Genomic DNA, 12,835 nt, shown 5'->3' on the forward strand with positions numbered 1-12,835 from the left:
ATTTGATAAAAGTGAGAAAATGATAAAATGAAAACCAAAGCTCAAATATGTATATGTATATATGTTTTATGATGAAAAAAAAAAACATAAAAAACAATAAAATATGCACGAATATACATATGTACACGTAAATACAAAAATAACATGAATAACAAAAAGAGTTGCGAAAGGTTGCCGCTGAAATCAAAAGCATAGACTTAGAAAACATTAAATAATATAAACAAATTTGATTCATTTGAGGGCGAGACTGGGATCACAACTTTTTGTATACCTTAAATCGATGTATAAAGAAAAACATACCACTCAAAAGGGCACTTTTAAAACAATTGTTTTAAAATAATAAAACAACATATTATTATATAAAAACCACTTTGTTATATAACATATACCTTTCTTCTCAATATTCATTTCGATTTATGGGGATTAAACACGATTTTAAGCTATCTTCACTGCACAGTCCGCGTGTTTCTGTTGTCTCACTTCTCTCGCTTTTTGTTGCGTGTACGAATGGGATAGAGCAAAAATGTAGTTACCGTTAGTTTTGTTCGGTTTTTAAGAAATAAGTAGCTTTGATACAAACAGTGGTAAATTTCAAAACTTATATTTTTTTATTTTTGGCCCATGAAATCGACCAGTGTGCAACGGTGAGACAAAAACCTTGTTGAAAATTGAACTAAATTTTCGTGCTTAAAGCGCAGTATATCCGTTTCACCGCCCGCCCCAAGTGGAAAACCCTTTACATAATATATGGAAGATTCAATACAATGATGGATCATATATTGTGGGTGAATACACCGATTTTTAACGGGGTTCGCAATTAAACCGTCTGGCTGATTAACTGCATTTATCGCAAATACAATTTATAAATAAGCACGCTTGCTTACAAAAGAAATAAGAGAATTGTTGATTAAATAAGTAAATAAATGAAGCAAGCAGATCATATAGCAAGCTTCGATCGAACACAAAGCCCATGTACAATATATACAAGTCGTTTTCTCTACTTTTGTATTCAATTACTAAACTAGTTGGTAACCGTTTTAAAATGTTTAAACTTTTCCAAATACTATTGCGGCGGATGAAAATCTCGGCAAGATCCATAATTAGTCGTTTTAGAAGTTCTTCTTCTATTTATGATGGAAAGATTAATCTGACATATAGGAAACAGAATAGTATTAAAAACCTTATGGTGCCCACCCACACCCACACTTTATGGACTTCTAATTGTGCTTAATACAATTCATTGCACACTCCAATAATCTTCAATTCCAAAAAAGCATTTCAGATTTTTGTTCAAATGTTAATATTTGACTCACCGTTATAGTGTATTTTAAGTGGATGAGTTATTAATGCATGGGTTCTTAATTTATAGCAAGTGAACTTTGAGTTGGCGGCGTAAGCTCGCGCGCGACTGACAAACACACATTCCATTCGTGCCCGCTTCTTTACATTATTAAACACACGCCGGGAGAGTTTAAAGTGCGCGATCAGTCACCGCGATAGGACATCCTTCTATGCGCGTTTGAATAGCTACACACATATGTATGTGTGAAAGTATTTCGTACTCAGGGGAAAGAAAATATGAGTGCATGATCGAATTACGCTGCTTTGTTATCAGCATTACGATGTGGACGCCGTCGTTGTCAGGCATTAAAGGTCAAATCTTTAAAGATTACTGTTTAGTTCAACTTTTCGAAAAATGAGCAACGATCGAAAATGTTATTTCATATAAAATATCAGCGACTTGCAAGCACAACGCCAAGCAGTCGACTCTTAGTCTTCATGTAGAAATATACAGATTCATTTTCGGGCGGATGTCAATAGAAATATACGATTGAAAACGGAAAGTGACAAACAAAGAATTCTGCAAAGAATTAATGTGTTGGTTTTGTCGTGGAGATAAAAAACAAACCATTATACAACTATTTTCATAATGGGTTAGTTGTAAACAAATGGGAAATAGATATATTTGCAAAACCTTTAAATAATTTCCTTTCAAAGCTAATGCACCAATCAGCAAACTGCACTTAGAATCTGTCGATAGAATTGTCAGCATTCCATTGGTCGAGACAAGTTTTAAGCGTATCGAGGATCTGTATGGCAAAGTTAAACACAATAATCGGCTATTTAATTGGTATTTTGAAACCGCTGAATCTACAATTTTTGCCGCCTATGAGTCTGTGCAGCCGGCAGTCAAACTTTTCGAAGCGCCTCTGAAGCATCTGGATGGCGTTATGTGTAAAAGTTTGGACTTATTGGAACAGCGTATACCACTCGTTTATTTGCCACCAGAAATGGTAATGATTTACTTCAATTCAATGTTAAAATATTTCATGAAAAGAGTTTTTGAAGATGTATTGGAATACAAAGGAATACATGTCGGACCATCTTGTGCGGCCGGTGTTAAAGCGCGCCGATTCCGTCAAACAGATCGGCAGCACTGTGTTGGAAAGTTCACTAACAGCATATGCAGCGGATCGGCTAGACGAAGCCTTCACTGTTGGGGATAAATTCGTGGATAAATACTTAGTGCCTCTGCCAGGCGATCAAACGGATGGTAAGACAATTTTTACGTTTACAATTATTGCATAGTCTTGAAATCACATTATTTCAAAAATAAAATAAATTAATAAACACTCATTTTGCAAACACTGTAAGCAACCGTAGCAGTTGGTAAAACATACATAAGTATGCACATATTTAAATTAAATGTCGAGGTTATCATGTTTTGCCATTTGATTAACTTCATGAAAATAATGTTAAGATCATAAATGTAATTTATTTCGGGCGAAAAATCAAATAAAGAAACAAATCACTAAACTGATAAGCGAGTCTCTCCAAAATGTTTCAAGGAGATTCGTTAAGGTGAAAGATGATCTCTTGTGCAACTCATGAATGTTTAACTATTCTATAGTACGCGTAACCTAAAAACTAGATGCTACACATTAATATATATGTATATGTATGTATATGCATTTCAGCACCAGCTGATGAAGATAAGAGTGCTGTCACTGAAAACGAGAAAGGCGCCATTAAGGCAATACATCACGGTCAACGATTCTCACGCAAGCTTAAGCGTCGCCTAACCCAGCGCACCCTCGCCGAAGCAAGAGCCTTAAAGAAACAAAGCAGAGAAGCCATTAATATACTCATCTATGCAGCCGAGTTGGTAAGCGTTCAAATATAATACCTCTTGCAAGAAATCTCACTCATTCCCGGCATATTGCCGGGGCTAACCCTACCAGGTCATCAAGAAGAATAGGTATCATAGTGTCAAATGACAAAATCACGATCCATATACAGTGCGACAAGCGCAATGGAAATTTCTTTTTTATATTAAAATTATTTATTCATTTATCTCTTTTCACACCGCCCTCCCTCACTAAAGTGATTAACCCATGTATAGTTTGTATCCCTGAACACTCAACCACTTCATTTCAATTTTTACATATCAGATGCCCTATATCGTCCAATTCCAGATATAATAAATCAATTTTTTCATATCATTCATAACACTGTCACGAATTTTGTCCCCATCTTTGGGAAGAACAACCCACTGTACACTTCATTCACTTTTCGAATTTTTAAAAGCGATTTTTGAAAACATTTTGGCTTTCTAATTTAAAACTTTTATAACGGGCTTGAGTTATTTAAGTATGTCGTTTCTTCATATAAATTAAAAATTTATTGTAAACTAGTGGATCCGGCCACGCCTTACTGTGGTTTACATTTTATACTATTATTCATATAATAAACTCTTCAATACAGAGAAAATTTCACTTACGAATAAAGGCGAAAACGTTTTTGTTGGTATAAGAATCCAGGGAATTGTTCTTGAGGTTAAATTTTGATATGTTCATACTAACTGTCAATCGAAAATATAACGAATTTAAAGCTGTTTTATCAGTTAGGTTAACAGCATCTGTCAGATCTAGTTAAAGAAGGTTCTTTAACGAAATAAGGAATCTTGTTATGTTTAGCAGAACTTAACTGACAAATGGCTGCTAACTAGACATTGAGAAAATGGCCTTAAAGATTTGGCTTTTACTGAAAATTATAATTACAGTTGAACATTCCTAACTCGAATCACCATAATCCAAAAAAACCCTGAGTTATGGCAGGAAATTTGTTTGCAATTTGACTTCTGTTGCTAATTCAAGAGCTTGAGTTATGTAAGTTCAGCTGTATTACATAACATGTAATACATACAGTTAAATCTCCAATAAGCAGACACTGACGAATCAGCCTTTCTGTCCCGTTATTAGAGTTGTCCGCTTAATAGATTGTACTTAATAAATATCAAGAAATTGTGGGACAGTCAATATGTTAATGGATATGTCCCCTTAATAGAGCGTCCATTTAATACAGCTTTCACTGTATTTCTCATTTATGAATTGCTTTGACTATCCTATCTTCTAAGTTGCTTCAAACTGGACACGGTGTGCTAAATTTTGCTAAAATCTGTTCAGTAGTTTACGTGACACGTAATTTTTATATATGTACATATGTATAAAGATAATAAAAGCAAAACTACTTCATAACTTCTTGTATACAAATTATTATTAACTGCTTGGAAGTAAATAATTAGTTTATAGCTTTTTATGATTAATATTTTAAGCTGTTTCAAAGATAAGAAAACACAAAAATTAATAAAAACACTGTGACAACCGACCACTTCGTATTCCATGAATGTTGATTGCAATGTGACTTAATGAAAAGATCTAAACATTAGAACTTACTCAAGAAGTACTTTTTGCCCCGATATGTGTAGCCAACATTGCCAAAATTGAAGTGCGGACAAAACAAGAATATTTGACATATTTTGCCAATATTTATCACATTTTGACAATTTGCGTTGCAAGTTTTTTTCTTAATTCAAGAGCAATATATTATTCATATTTTTAATAAAACAAGTCTGTAAAACTTGACTTTCTCTCACATCGCCAATGAAGTGTTGCTTGAAACTCTTCAAAAACGATCAATGTAATTTTCCAGTTTCATTTGCTTTATTTTTCTTCAAAGCTGTACTTTTTTGTTGCCTTTGCAGATTGCAACGGATCCAAAGTTGGCTCTACAAAAAGCCAAAGAACTTTGGGACTATCTGAGTGAAGACGAGCCAGAAAACCAAGCCAGGCCAGTCAGTTTGGAACAGTTAATTGTCTTATTGACACGGGAGTCAGCTCGACGTTTAGTGCATCTTGTGAATTTTAGTGCAAACATCGCTTCAAACCTCCCAAAGTAATATACAATAATACAATTTGATGCGTTTTCAAAAAAAAGGGGAAAATATTAAAATTTTTACTCATATATTATTTTCCCTTTTTTACTATTATTTTTCAGAAAGTTGTCCCACACCACCACTGAGGTCGTTCATCACATTATAATTCTGAATAACCGCATTATTAGCATTACGAAATTGGATAAGGTTAAAAATATGTCCAAGCAAGAAGCTGAATCACTAATTAAGCGCGCCTTGACCTTCTATGGAGGTCTTCAAATCATCACTAATAGCTATTTGGTAACATATAAATCTACAGAAATTTTTAGGGAAGTTTTCACAATATTGATTATCTATGTAGGAACGCTTAGCCACTTTTCTCTCTGGTCGCATAGAGGCGGAAAAGGTAACTGTCACTGCTATCGCATCTAACGCATCCTCGTCCAACGCAAGACGACGAATCGAAGCACAGGACAATAGTGTTCCTGTTCCACATATAAATGGCGTCTACTGAGAAATAGAATTTATTATTGCTGTCGTATTTTTGTTTCTAATCATCGACTTTTATTTTTGCTTTCATATTCGTACTAATACATAAGGTAACATAAAAAACCGTAAAATAAATGAGGCGTCTTAATAAACCTAAGTGTGCACTGTACCACTCTTAGCACGGGGTATCCTTATTCGAAAGTGGGCAAATTCGATTTATTCATATTGTTACGGATTTCTCGACAAATCGTCCACCTTGTAATTCTCTCTTCAGTTCGACCACCGGATTGTCAAATAAAAGTCGTTTGTCGACGATTCGATTTTGTTCTATCACTCATGATAGTCACAATATGTATGCTCTTTTTTCCGTCGCATTCGGCAATATGATGACTGGAGTGATGTACGATTCCTATTGATTAACACTGGTCCTTGACGCAGCTTCAGCGCCAAAAATTGAATTAAGTTCATCGACGCACTGTTACAGACGCCGAAAGTTCTTTAAAATATGAATATTTTTAGTTACTGTAAACAACACAAGCGCTAGGCTCTTACGTCAAAAAGTTCTGAGAAGCGTTGCCGCCAAAATTGATAGTTTCAATTGATGGCTTTGATGGTTTTTTTGGTAGACAAAAGTTCTAAAATTGCATACTTTCTTGCTTCCTGTTTATACTAACTTACTTGTAAAAATAGTCATGAATGGCAATCATGTACTCAATGTGCCACATTTGAGATCTAACTGTAATTGAAAGTATTGAAATAAGATGGAAAGTGCCAGGAATTGATATTAGCCATATCAAATGAAAAAGAAACTACTTTAGTACTACTTTTCTTAGTATATCGATAAAATACATAAAGCCTCCGCAATAAGTGAACAAAATGATATTGAATGCAGGTAAATGAAAGCTTAAATTTTTTGTAGTGATGAACGCTCGCCTGACCTGTAAAAAGCATTTTAGGGAGCGGTTAAAAGAAAAGGAAGGCTTGAAGAAATGGAGGAGTGTGCAAAATCAATTTTTGATCATTTTGCAATTTTGTTCTTTCAACTGCTGATTTCTCTCTTTAATATTTAAGACTGGCAATATCGCCAAAATTTAGTTTTTTTTGCCTATTGTATCCAATGAAATTATATTTTATTAAGATATCTTACAAATGAATGCTGTATAAAGTGAAGTACAGTTTAAAAGCTATGTTATTTTCTTAGCGCTAATTCTTACGTACTCATAATAATTTGGAAAGTAATTTTCTAATGTTTAGCAATTGATTCTAAATAAGTAGTTTTCATGCCATCCATTGCTAGCTAGCGATTTTCGAAATACATTTCCATAAAACTGTCGCTTAGTGTAATTGTTGAATGTGCTTCCACATGACATTCGCAAATACATACATATATGTATGTCAACCAGTTTAACGAGTAGAATGGATGAAAATATTAAAAAATTACAGAACTATATTATTTGTCCGGAATTACCAATAAATAATCCTTTACCGGACACCATTCCGCGACGTTACAATGAAACACGCTTGCTACATTTACCAAAAGGTTCTGCCAGCACCAAATTAGTGCCACGTCGCGACTATATCACTGGTGCGATAATTGAATTTGATGAGATAGATTTGGAAGATGTCGGTGCCAACGCAAGCAATTCCACCTCAATGCGTCGAGAACCTGGACTGTTGGAAGAGTCCATTCGAGGTTCATCGATGAATTTTCCATTCTGGCCGGGTGGATTTGATGAACCACCTGGAGAAATAAAAAAGCTAGGTGTTGAATTCGATTTTGGATTAGAACTGCTGACAGTGCCACCTGGTTTCCCCAAAGGCTATATATTCGAAGAAAATAGAATACAGTCAAATTCAGATGTTGCAAATTTAAGAAATAGTGAAAATATCAATCTTTTAGAAAATTTAGAAAAGGACATGGATGTACAGGAATGGTTGAAGTTGACTGAAGAACCAACGGAAGTACATAGCGCAGATACATTCAACTATTCAACAGAATTTAAAGATGTAGAAGAGCATATTATGGGACCAGACCTTAAACCAGTTTTGGAAATTTCAAATACAAACTCGAAATCCACTTTTAGAAGCGAATGGGCGGAAATGGTTGACATATCACATCCTATTACGGACTTCAAAAAGAAAATTCCATGTCCCGCAATGACTTACCCCTTTGAGTTAGATGTGTTCCAAAAGCAAGCTATTCTTAAATTAGAAGAACGACAGTATGTGTTTGTAGCAGCACACACATCCGCTGGTAAAACAGTTGTAGCGGAATATGCAATAGCATTATCGCAGCGCGATTTAACTCGTACAATTTACACCTCTCCAATAAAAGCATTGTCCAATCAAAAATATAGAGACTTTAAAAAAACGTTTAAGGACGTTGGATTAATTACGGGTGACCTGCAGATTGATCCCACGGCTTCTTGTCTTATTATGACTACTGAGATTCTTCGGTCCATGCTTTATTGTGGCAGTGAAATAACCAGAGATCTCGAATATGTGATTTTCGATGAAGTGCATTATATAAACAACCCAGAGCGTGGGCATGTATGGGAAGAGGTGATAATATTACTTCCAGATCATGTTAATATAATAATGCTAAGCGCTACGGTACCCAATACAATGGAATTAGCGGACTGGGTTGGCAGTACCAAGAAAAGGAAAGTGTTTGTAATAAGTACGCTTAAACGGCCTGTTCCTCTAAAGCATTATATATATACTGGATGTGGTGGTAAAAGCAAAGATGATATATTCCTACTGGTCGACGGGAACGGTAAATTTATGCAAGAAAATTATGTAAAGGCGGTAGAACGCAAAAAAGATATGCAGGCCAAATCAAAAGGGGGACAAAGTATGCGGCCGCCAAAAAATTTCGTTAGCGCTAAACAGGATCAGAACATGTGGATTGGGCTAATAGACTTTTTGAAGCGTAATAACAAAATGCCTGTAGTAGCATTCACATTATCGCGTAATCGCTGCGATATTAATTTGCAGGTACTATAATTCATCTAACATATTTCCTATATTTTTGAAAATTGCACATGTTATTTACTTCTAGGCATTACAATCAGTTGACTTAAATACTGCACGTGAAAAGGGTTCCGTACAGAAATTTTTCCAACAATGCTTACAGAAACTAAAGCCACCAGATCGCCAACTACCACAAGTTCTATCCATGAAGGATTCATTGGAACGCGGAATCGGTGTGCATCATAGTGGTATATTACCCATACTGAAGGAAATCGTTGAAATGCTTTTCCAATCGGGTTTAGTTAAACTACTGTTCGCTACGGAAACATTTGCTATGGGTGTTAACATGCCAGCGCGTACTGTGATCTTTGACTCACATCGTAAATATGACGGACTTGAAGTGCGTAATCTAAAACCTGGTGAATATATTCAAATGGCTGGACGTGCCGGACGACGTGGTCATGATGAAAATGGTACTGTTATACTATTGTGTAAATCTCAAGTCCCGCCTTCGATGGATCTACGCTCCATGATACTTGGACAACCAGAAAAATTGCAGTCACAATTCATATTACGATATGCTGTAATTCTTACTTGTTTACGCATTGAGAGCATTAAAGTTGAGGACATAATACAGTTCAGTTTCAAAGAATTTAATCAAAAACTGCAATTACCAATGCAGCAAAAGCAACTGGAAGTTGCGATTGATAAATTCTCTCAACTACCCGAACTGGGAGAACAACTACAGCCTCTATGTCGCTTTTATGATCTCGCCCAAGAATATATTATTGAAAAACAGCGTATCATGGTAAGATTCTCTAAGATATTCTTCATTACTGTTGTTAACATTACCTTTTTCTATAGAAATATTTACTATCTCAACCTAAAATAGCGAAAGAGCTGAAGGTTGGCCGTATACTTGTGGTTACCCAAGGCAGACACTACAACAAATTGGGTATATTACTTGCCATAAAGTCTACCCCAGGAAAAGATACTGTCTACAGATTATTGGTGCTTGACCACCAATTCTCTTCAAGTGATTCAAAGGTATACTGCACATTTTCCTACAGATTATCACACTGTTACGACACTTTCTTTAAAGGATAATAACTTTCATCGAGGAGAAATGTACTACAAAATAGTGTCGCTGACCCCACAGAACAAGTTATTTCAGCCCGAAGGCATTGGTGGCCATTGTGTAATTGATGCAAAAGCCGCTGATATAGTTGAAATTACAAAATGCACAATTAAAGTTGATGGAGACATTATAATTCGCAATTGGGAACAACGGCAAATCGAACGTTTTAAGGACTCCCCACCGGGCGCAACTGTCGTTAAGGCGGTGAGTGAATTACAACAACTTAATCAAAACTACATTGACAACACCGATGCGGTTAAGTGTATTAACCTCTCCAAAGATGTTAATATAAGTGAAGAAAATGAGTTGGTTCAAATTCGCTATACAGAACATTTGTGGAAACAGCTACACACATTGCTACCCCATACAAATATTGCTGGGTTTGAACAGGAATTCGCTACAGTTTACGAGCGTAAAGTGTTGGAACGACGTATTGAGGAATTGAAATTTAAGAATTCTACTAAAAACCTCTCACTTTATCCAGATTATTGCAACAAATTGGAAGTATTACGCGCACTAAAATACATTGATGACTTGGACGAGGGTGAGTAGTATTATACTATTAAATATGCTTCTACACAAAAATATAAATAGTTAAATTATATTAATGTATTTATTGTTGTAGTCACGCTGAAAGGAAAAGTTGCTTGTGAAATGGGACAGAACGAGCTGTTAATAACAGAACTAATACTATGTAACATGTTCAATGATCTTGAACCGGCTGAAATCGCCGCATTACTCTCGAGTTTAGTATTTCAAGGAAAAATCCAAGGGGAGCCGGTGATTCCAGAAAAGTTAAAAAAAGTAGAGTAGTTACTATTAAATTGATATATTCTCCTACAATTGAAATATTTTTTATGTAGTGCGTTAAAGAGTTCGAAGAAATCAACGACACTATTTTAGCCGAAGAACTACGAAATAAGACAATTATAGAATCCGAAAATCGGCTGAACTTTGGATTGCTCGAAGTAGTGTACGAATGGGCACGCAACAAGGTGATTAATTTTAATATCATGTCTATATGTATGCAACCTATAACTTTTAAATTTCTATAATTGCTATTGCCTTTCGATCAATACTAATATCTAGTTATTTAGTTAGTTTATAACCACGAAATTTCCAAAATTTTTTAATTTTTAATTATAACTTCTATTAGCCGTTTGCCGAAATAATGAAGTTAACTGAAGTTCAAGAAGGCATAATTGTGCGATGTATACAGCAATTGGATGAAACCCTACGTGATGTCAAAACTGCAGCCATACGAATAGGTAATCCCGTCTTGCAAAGCAAAATGGAAGAAGCATCAACTGCCATTAAAAGAGACATAGTGTTTACTGCCAGTTTGTATACAGCATTGTGATTCCCAACGGAAAGTGAGCTGTTCGGGTTATATCATCGTTGATAACTAACTAACTAATAATAAAAAACAAACTCATATTTTATAAATAATTTGTTGCTCTAAAATATATCCATTTGGCTGTATTTTACAAAATGTAATAATGTCAATTTTATTATTTTTAGTTACATATGTATGTATAATGAGCGGCAACTAAATGACAACTTAACCGAACTCCGAACACTTATTTCTCATTTAAAGGCATGTTATATTTAACATATTTTCAGCCTTCGCACATGGAATCCGTGTTATTTGATTTATGAACTTAATTTGAAGTATAAAAAATAATGATATAAAGTTTGTTGCTATAGATATGCATTTGCATACGCGCTTATCGTGATTCAGGCTTAAACTTGGGAGGAACAATCATTCCATGCATACGCTTTTGTTTTTTTGACTTCTTAGATTTGCTGGCACCGGACTGAAAATCATGCCAACTATTTACACGACTTTGGCGCGACTCTTCAAAGTTCTTCTGCCATTCTAAATCAGCTTTTCTTTTTTCTTCCTCCTCAATTTCGGTTTCGCGTTTACGTTTGCGCTCTTCTTGATCTCGTTGATCTAATTGTTGCCGACGCCGTTCCATATCAGCAAACAATTTCATAACCATCACATATATGGCATGTTTATATTTATCAGGGTCATCTTCAGGGATGTTTTCAAAACCTTTACTCTCCTTTCGAAGCTTCTTTCTTTTCTCTGCAATCTGCAATTCCGAAATATTTTTAAATACAATTTTTTACACAAAATATATATATTCTAACCATGTGATCCGTTCTTTCTTTCGCTTCCTCGTAAACATCGAGACATTTTTTTCGCGTGACATCATTTTCCAGTGTCTTCCAAGCTCGATTTATAATCTCAAAAGCAGTCTGGGCACGATCTTTATTATCCTGATTCTTATCCGGATGTACCAGTATGGAGAGTGTGCGGTAACGTTTCTTTATTTCTTCAACAGTAGCACTAGGCTCTATCTGTAGTACCTCGAATGGATTGAGATTGAAATATGTTGAACCTGGACGAAGTAAACGATCAATTTGTTGAGAAGAGGTTAGAACAGAATCGCGTTTTTCTATTTCTTTAACCTGCGGAAATGTCCAAAATATTATTAATTTTATGTTAATCCCTGATTACAAATGTATATGATATTCTATGAAGTCCTCCAACTTTCATTACTGTTTTCCTCTCAAGCTTTATTATTCTTGAATTATTTGTTTACATATGTTAGAATATGAAACAATAACAGTGAATATCCAACAATCCTGTTTGTTGTCAACCTTGTCCCTGCTACTATGTTTCAAGAGCGCATGTAGCATAGGTATTCAGCTGCCGCTTTTTACAAGCATATACTTACCTCCGTATAGAAAGAGTCAAATGAAGTATCCTTTGATGTGGTGGGGCGTTCATTAAAAGACATTTTTATTTATACAATTATGTATCACAAAATATTAAGGACGCATTTACTGACGATCTATTTTTAAATCCTTTTGTTATTATATTTCAAAGAAGTAAGCACTTGCATACAATTAATTTTACAGTATAAAATTTATTTACCACAAAATCCGTACACCAAATGTCATAATAACGCAGGGTGAGGACGAAGTTTAAAAACCTTTTAAAATTG

General features: G+C 35.0%; 3 protein-coding genes across 3 annotated transcripts; 2 read left to right on the forward strand and 1 right to left on the reverse strand.

The window, feature by feature from the left end:
* The first annotated feature begins 1,742 nt into the window (after window positions 1-1,742).
* LOC120766385 (lipid storage droplets surface-binding protein 1) lies at window positions 1,743-5,882 on the forward strand. Its single transcript, XM_040091822.1, has 7 exons — window positions 1,743-1,934; window positions 1,999-2,294; window positions 2,350-2,554; window positions 2,979-3,166; window positions 5,045-5,235; window positions 5,338-5,515; window positions 5,577-5,882. Exons 1-7 carry the CDS (start codon window positions 1,931-1,933, stop codon window positions 5,727-5,729), a joined length of 1,215 nt encoding a protein of 404 aa, XP_039947756.1. The 5' UTR covers window positions 1,743-1,930; the 3' UTR covers window positions 5,730-5,882.
* A 1,213-nt stretch (window positions 5,883-7,095) lies between these two features.
* On the forward strand, window positions 7,096-11,312 carry LOC120770012 (helicase SKI2W). Its single transcript, XM_040097108.1, has 7 exons — window positions 7,096-8,701; window positions 8,766-9,485; window positions 9,542-9,724; window positions 9,780-10,359; window positions 10,441-10,619; window positions 10,679-10,810; window positions 10,972-11,312. Exons 1-7 carry the CDS (start codon window positions 7,097-7,099, stop codon window positions 11,173-11,175), a joined length of 3,603 nt encoding a protein of 1,200 aa, XP_039953042.1. The 5' UTR covers window position 7,096; the 3' UTR covers window positions 11,176-11,312.
* On the reverse strand, window positions 11,282-12,756 carry LOC120770020 (dnaJ homolog subfamily C member 8). The gene is made up of 3 exons (XM_040097121.1): window positions 12,566-12,756; window positions 11,976-12,296; window positions 11,282-11,917 (listed from the first exon to the last, which is right to left on the reverse strand). Exons 1-3 carry the CDS (start codon window positions 12,626-12,628, stop codon window positions 11,543-11,545), a joined length of 759 nt encoding a protein of 252 aa, XP_039953055.1. The 5' UTR covers window positions 12,629-12,756; the 3' UTR covers window positions 11,282-11,542.
* Between the last annotated feature and the right edge of the window lie 79 nt (window positions 12,757-12,835).

This window comes from Bactrocera tryoni, chromosome 1 (assembly GCF_016617805.1).
Source record: "Bactrocera tryoni isolate S06 chromosome 1, CSIRO_BtryS06_freeze2, whole genome shotgun sequence".
Taxonomy (NCBI): Eukaryota; Metazoa; Arthropoda; class Insecta; order Diptera; family Tephritidae; genus Bactrocera; species Bactrocera tryoni.